General features: G+C 40.1%; 1 protein-coding gene across 1 annotated transcript; it reads right to left on the bottom strand.

Moving 5' to 3' along the window:
• On the bottom strand, positions 1 to 339 carry LOC140140590 (uncharacterized). Its single transcript, XM_072162350.1, has one exon. The coding sequence runs from the start codon at positions 337 to 339 to the stop codon at positions 1 to 3; it is 339 nt and encodes a 112-aa protein (XP_072018451.1).
• Positions 340 to 8,233: the final 7,894 nt, after the last annotated feature.

Raw genomic sequence — 8,233 nt, 5'->3', positions numbered from 1 at the left:
CTACCACTCATCCCTCTCTGTGAGTGTCCAGCACTCAGCAGCATAGAGGAGTGTGGAAAGTACACAAGCATTGTAGAACTTCAGCTTGGTCTCCAGGTTGATGTTACGATCCTTCCACACTTTGTCCAGCTCTCTGAATGCTCCTGTGGCTCTGCCAATTCTATAGCTAATTCTGTTGTTAAGCTCTTTGGTATTAGACCCATCATCACTGCAGTACTGAGCACCAAGATACTTGAAGTGGTCAACTACTTTAATGAGACCTTCGTTGCCTAGAGGGACAGCTGGTTTTGTAACACTGGATCGGCCGATGGACATGATCTCTGTCTTCTTATAGCTCATCTGGAGTCCTAATTTGCTGGTGAGTAACACGGATGGCTTCAGTTGTCTCCGCCATCTTGTTATCAGTCAAGAGAGCTATATAGGCCTATCATCAGCATAATCCAGGTCGGCCAACTTTTCTTCTGGGTATCTTGAGCTCCTCCTCGGCAGCAGGATTATTCCTCTGTTGTTTTCATCAACTGCCCTCTTCATGATGAAGTCAATGGCTAAGCCAAAGAGTAATTCAGATATCACCCTGACGGACTCCAGTGATTATCTTGAACCAGCTAGAAAGGGAACCTTCTGCTTTTACTGCACAGGATGTGTCCTGATGATGAATTCCTAATGATGTTGATTATCTTTAGTATTCCGTAGATGCGGAGGATTTCCAGAGGGGAAATGGGTGTTTGTGACCTATATTTTGCAAAATTTTCTGCCTCAGAGGGGGAAAACCCCCTCGGGCACCCCCACGAAGGCCCACCAAAAATTTGGTCAAATTTCAGCACCCCCCCCAATGTTGACAATCTTCCTGAGCCAATGGACTGATAATCCTTATTGCAAAGACCCTGATCTGTGCAAATTTTGGTTGGTTTAACCAGGAAAGTTGAAAAAGAAACTTTCTCCACTATACTCCCAAAGAACGACACCAATGCCCGCCAATAAAACACTTTTTAATACATAAGCTTGCGTTGTGTTGGTATTTATTTGCACCGGCCACAGCGAATCGTGAGCTCAATGAGAGCAGGCACAATTATTATAATAATTGTGAATCTTTTTTCTTACTCTACTTATACAAACAATGCAGTGGGATCCTAGACTAATACAATGGGGAAGCCTAAAGCCTAAAAGAAAACAATCGCGGTAGGAGCGGGCTACGAAAACTCTTGAAAAACTCCTGATTATTATTTTTGGAGAAAAATTGAGAACGTACGATGACCCCTGGCTTTCTACCTCATGTCAACCTGATGATTGAATTCTTTCCTCCCCGAACAATCGGTCAAATACCCACCCTGGATAACCGACAGAGGCAAAACATTTAAAATACACATTAAAAAAATTTTGGATTTAACAAAAAATTTTGAAAAAGCGTGTGTGCTGCGTGGTGCTACCAACCTGAAGTGACTACCAAACCCTAACACGCCCCGGCGCACACCCAAGTCATTCATTATGACCTAACGTGAAGAAAATAAATATATGCTAATTCGCCGAGGGCGCTCAAACGCACATATTTTCATTTCTCCACTATACTCCCAAAGAACGACACCAATGCCCGCCAATAAAACACTTTTTAATACATAAGCTTGCGTTGTGTTGGTATTTATTTGCACCGGCCACAGCGAATCGTGAGCTCAATGAAGTAAAAGTCAGGGAAATCTACAATCCCAACGATTGGGAAACTGAAAGCAATTTTGGTAAACTTTCCTTGACATAGCCATCTTTGGCTGAATCAGACCTCCATCTGCCGTGCCTCTTAAATAACCTTTCAGGCACCCCGCATTAGCTGCCTCTGTGGCACCCCCTGAACGCAGGCTATGAACACCAAATTTTGATGTGTCGCCAACTATTGGCTTGAGCGCATCCAAAATGACTTCGCGAACTCTAGTATATGACATTGGTCGGTTATCCTTGCGCAATTTGTAACCCATTTTTGTGGCAGACAAACTCCTGAAAATGAATGAACATGAATCTTGGACCTGAGCTAACTCTAAATACTTCTGTAACATACGAACAGGACAAACTCTTGATGTCAGACGTGCTATAATAACTGATTTACCTTGCCTATAAATGTCCGTCTTGCTAGAAGGAATCAGAATTGACATATGTGATAACTCAAATGTTACATGCTCTCTTTTTATCTCAGAAAGTTCATCAAAACGGAGAAACCCTGCATAAGCTATCAAGCACATTGTTACAGTTCTAATAGTAAGCAAATTCTTGATGGACAAATCTGCACAATAGTAATCATATACTTTAACCAGAATTTCTGCTGTTATAGGCTCCTTTTTAACGGTAGGAGATGCTAATTTACGTTTCAAACCCTCAGCAGCATTCTTAACAATTGGAGAAAGACAAGGATCTGAACTCCCTGCCAATTTATGAGCCCATGAAATAGCAGCAGTGGCTTTCAAAATAGGTGCTGGTGTGTTGGCTGAATGACTGACATAAATGAGATATAATGAAACATAATAGGGATCCGCTGGAATTTTTGACTTTCCAAATCTGTCAGCCCATGCGCACCAATTGCAAAATGCTCCCCCATATTGCTTTATAGTTGAATCGGCTCTAGAGTTTAATGTCACACCAGGCAATTCTGATGCTAATTTGTTCAGTTCATCATGCTCTTCGTATCCTGCATCTGACCATATACCACTCTGGAAGATAACCTGCAAATGAAATGAAAACAATTTTTAAGAATTCCGCAGTCAAATGTATTTAGGCCTACTAATGTTTCCAACACTGTCTGATTACTCTACCTACTTACTAATTTTCACTTCTTGTCAATGCTGTCCTTCACGCATCGAGTACCAAATCAAACTTCATAGATTCCTGCTATATTAGCATGTAACTATCTTCGTTGCAAGCTTTGATATTTGTTGCATTTCGTTTATAAAGTTCTTTGTATTTCCTCTAAAATCTGAAAATTCATTACCAATATCATGGCATACTCAATTTACAGAATATGTTTCTCTTAAAATATCAAAATATTAGGATTACAAATCCAACCGATTTTGCTCAACGCATTCGATTAAAACTGGACTCTTACCGCCAGAATAGCACTTCTGGCTATTTGTTTAACGAACTGCTCGTTATTGTATCTGCCATTTACAAACATACCAGGAAAATACTGTAATTCCTGTATATCCACCACTCCAACTATAGGAGTCTGTCCATCTGGGAACAATATCGGCCAAAAAGGGGCCGAATACCACTGAGGGCAAATAAGAGTTCCTGCTGCCCCCGAACGCATCATGTGAAATAGGACTCTCGGAATGAGGTGGATAGGTGGCACTAACCAGTTATTTTCATTAGACCAATCCACAGTAAATGCGTCTATATTCTCACAACCAGGGTTCCAAAACCTCGAATCGAATCTTAGCAACTTTGCATTGTAAAAACTGGCAAATCTATCTATTGTATGAGGACCCCATCTTTTGTCCAATGTCTCAAATATATAGTCTGAGATAGCCCAATCATCAGCATCAATTATGCGACTTATATAATCAGCTCTTTCATTGTCTGATCTAGGGACCCATTCCACTTCTAAAGATATATTATCTTGGACACAAATTCTGAAAATGTTCAAAGCAATTTGTTGTAATTCAATTTTCATACTGCCTTTTGTTGCTATCGCTGCAACACTTTGGTTATCCGTAAACCATTTCACAACATGATTCCCAAGCTTCTTGACAAATGAAGCCATGACCATTTCTACGGCCTTAAGCTCTCTCCATGCCGAGCTTCGTCTTGCATCAACTTGATTCCATTGCCCATGAGCAATATCATCCGACATATCTACTACATACCCACCGTAGCCAGTGCTACTTGCATCTGAATATACTATTTTAGATGCTGCTGTTTTCGGTTCTACTTTTGCACAATTGAGAGTACGAATATTTTCCCGCCAAAACTCTAATTCATTAATGGCTTCTTCCGACACACAAACAAAGGATTCCCAGTTTTCTTTACCTTCTACACAGACATGTAAAGATTTCGTCATTAATCTTGCTATATTTCCAACTGCCAGGCTAGTGGAAACAATTTTTCCCGCCACACTGGCCAGAAGTCTAGCCTTCACATTTAAATTCCCACTATTGTCTTTGTAGTTAAGAATAGTGGTAGTACTTTGATGGATGTCTTGAACTCTCCTTCCGGTGACCCCAAATGCACCCGATTCTAGATCAATATCATACCCCAACCACTCTAATGTTATTGTTGGGCTCCAAATCGACTTCTGGATATTCGGCACAAATCCAGATTTAATCAGATCGGCTTTAATACTATCACTAGCCTCTTTTGCTTTATCTAAAGACCCACCAAAACCTAGACCATCATCTAGAAATACTACAATTGCCTTGCCTTCGCTTCTCCACTTCTTTACCAACGGTCGAACTATTTTAGTAAAAATAAATGGAGCCGAACTCAAACCAAATGCCAGGCAAGAAAATCTAAAATAACGCACTTTACCATTGAGATTCCATGAGAATCCCAAGAATTTTCTATGCATAGGGTGAATCTCTATATGATGATACCCGGACTTCAAGTCAAATTTGAACATGAAACCACCTTTCTTAAGAAACAGCAGTGCTGTTCTCATATCCTCAAACTTAACAGATTGCTTGCGAATGAACTTGTTTACCATCCTCAGGTCAAGAATTAGCCTCTTTTTTTCCGTTTGGCTGAATAGAAACAGTGAGTGGATTAATAACGTGTGGGGGAGATTGACAAATTTCTACAGACCCCAATTTTACCAGCTCAGATATGGCCTCAGACACAAATTCGTGATTAATATACGCAGATCTGTTATTCTTGGATGATTGCATCGGAGGCTCGTCATAAAAAGGAATTACGTATCCGTTTTCAATAGTTTCCATTATAAACTGTGGGGCCCCAATTTCCCGCCAAAACTGGGCGTGGCTTTTTAGCCTACCTGAAACCTTGATCGCAATATTACCTTCGCTTCTCTCATAATCTGCATAATCAAATACTATATCATCTGAAACACAGACACATCCATCTACGCTACATGAATTATCATACTTAACTTTAGCTCTATTTACTTTAGATGCCTCCTGCATTTTGCGGCTGGTTTGTACTGAACTGCTGCCGTCTGGCTGGACAACTTTCTCTCCAGTGGCCGAACTTCCCACAGAAGTAGCAACTGCCTTTGCCTTGCCTGCTGATAGGCCCAGTGAAGGACCCTCCTGCACGAAAAAGCTGACTAGAAGAACCAGGCATACCATAACCACCACCCACGGAAGCGCCGCCATCTTTTTTGAACTTTTTTGCCGCTTGCTTGCTAGCTTGCTTTTGCTTGATCTTTCTTCCCGCTCGATATTCGGCCCGTTGGATTCTTTTGTGATCATCCTCATCAGCTGCCAACTCGTTGGTTTCATACTCTGACACGGTCGCCCACCCATGCTCGCTGATGTCAGCCAGTCTTATAAACTTCTGTCTTGTGCCGATGGTATCTCTCGCTTTAAGTAGGTGCACCTTACCATCTACCGGGTCATCAATGGCCTTGGTTATTAGGTCGTCAACAGATCTATGTTACAAGTAAATAACACGTAACACTTATTAGAGACAATTCATATCAGATCATATACGCGCCAAATCGCACATTTCGCGCCAATCAACCAATTGAGATAATTCAATACATTTCCACGCTGGATGATTTTCTTTTACTCAGACACATTAGCTCATACCAATTGAACAAAATTTCTATAAAAGATGAGCCACGCGTATCACTGCCCTTTGCTATTGTTAACCTTGCACACAGAACAGACCTATTGATATTACACGGTCCACTGTGACACGGTCCATTGGACCCATTCCAAACTGACCAGAAAAGCTGCTGCCAACCATTTCTTATTAAACATAATGACAACTGAATTATCCTTCTAATAAATTTAATCATTTTAAGTACTACAGAAACGGAACGAAAACTTAACTGGTTAAACTCGTACTGCCGTTTATTTCCTTCTCTTTTCCACTTTGTCTCAGCGGCCGTCGCCAACTTCTTTTCAAAACACTCCGCTGTTTTCTTATTTTCTTGTCAAAATTCCTCTTTTGCTGACTGTAGTGACTCTGTAAACGAACTTTTTAGCTCTGCTTGGCTACTTTTGAACTGATTCAGTAACTCTTGAATGTCTTCTTTCGTTGCGGCCGTCATATTCATATAGGCCTAACACCAATAGACTACCAATGCCACGTCACTGAAGTTGAGACGGAACCGGGATATTGAAAAAGCGTGTGTGCTGCGTGGTGCTACCAACCTGAAGTGACTACCAAACCCTAACCAGGGGGATGACACTCACCTCATTTGCATGGCAAAATTACCCGTCTCCTCTGCAGCCAATTTGTTTTCGCTCCATCGAAATCAAGCTGGTCACGGAGGAGACTACCTTCCTTTGTGTTTGTTCATTTGTGTATGGAGAGCCTTTCTTGGAGTCCATGACTTAGGCTACTACGCTCTCAGCTAGAGTCCGACGCTGCATTGTACTAGAAATACCTTTTCTGTGAAATCGCTATAGAGCCAATCAGGAACACGTATTCAATTTATAAATATAGCATTAAATTAGTATCACATAGTGGCCTCCGTGCAGTGGAAAACCTTAATTCTTTCATCAAAAGAAATGAAAATGACCAAAAAACCGGATCCACCTGTACGCCTATAAAATGGGCACAGAAATTTGTCTCAAATATGAATGAATTTTAAGAAACATACGGGATATGATGAACCAATGACCTGACGCCATGATAGCAGGATCTATTAATTGTTTTATATACAATGCATATACCGTGTTGTCATAATACCAATATTTGGCATAATATATAACGACTAATATTTAGTATTGTAAATATGCAGTTCATATGCACAAACGAACACTGATCTTTATGATATTCAGGTTGTTGTACATCTCATATAACATGTCATATAGGAGGTCATATGTGTTGACCTTCTCCTCTTGTATTTGTTCATCTGTGTATGGAGAGGATTAGCGCCATTAAACGCCATTAAAACTCCATCAGTATTAGGGCGTAGTTCAGTGAACTCACCAGATTGCTATTCCAAGTACTTTGATAAATACAGATAATATGTATTGATGGGTCGAGGCGATTGCATTGAAAACCTAATACATTATTCATAACAGTTACGTAATCAATCGATAGTGCGGACACTTTTCATTTGCAAACCACCAAAATTCGTGATCTTTTAGCGTTGGAAAAGAAACCACGTGAATAGAGTGCCCTCTCAAGAATATCAACTCTCTGCCCTAACACGCCCCGGCGCACACCCAAGTCATTCATTATGACGTAACGTGAAGAAAATAAATATATGCTAATTCGCCGAGGGCGCTCAAACGCACATATTTTCATTTCCTGGTTTAACGTTGCAACGAAATTTGCCCACGGTCGTAAACTTTATATGTGATGCGATCAAGCCAAATCAGTCGGAACTCGGAAATATTGATTTTGAGATATAGCCAAACAAAGAGAGGTTTTCCTTTTGTTTCCTTTTGTTTTGGAAACTCTTAAATTGCTCATATCTTTGGAACTGGTTGTTAAATTTCAATGGGGTTTTCTGCAAAATCCAGCTTTGTAAATGCTTTTTACTATCGTATAGGAAACTGAAAATTTATTATGGCCGAGTTCCGACTGATTTGGCTTGATCGCATCACATATTATTACAATGTACGTTAAACCAACAAATTTACGTCAAAACAACTTTCATATACAACCATCCTACAACCCGGGCCTACAACCATGCCATATACACTGCAAAAACAAGTGTTTATATTTAAACACCATATTGTGTTTATCAGAGCAACACTTAATAAACACATAATTCATGTTAATGGTCTAACACTAATGTTCATAAATTAACACTTGGTGTTATATTACAAACACTAATGTTTGTAATATAACACCAAGTGTTAATTTATTTATGTTAACATTAGTGTTAGACCATTAACATGAATTATGTATTTATTAAGTGTTGCTCTGATAAACACAATATGGTGTTTAAATATAAACACTTGTTTTTGCAGTGTACAACGTTCCGACGACCGACGTTTGTATTGACGTCAATTTTCTGATGTGCCCACTGGGTGCATTGTGTTATGAATATCGTAAATGCACTATAACCATGTCAAAGGTCAAAAAGATAGCACTCCAAGTTGCTCCAACTCGCTGT

Source organism: Amphiura filiformis, chromosome 2 (genome assembly GCF_039555335.1).
Source record: "Amphiura filiformis chromosome 2, Afil_fr2py, whole genome shotgun sequence".
Taxonomy (NCBI): Eukaryota; Metazoa; Echinodermata; class Ophiuroidea; order Amphilepidida; family Amphiuridae; genus Amphiura; species Amphiura filiformis.
This window is presented reverse-complemented; position numbering and strand designations above follow the sequence as displayed.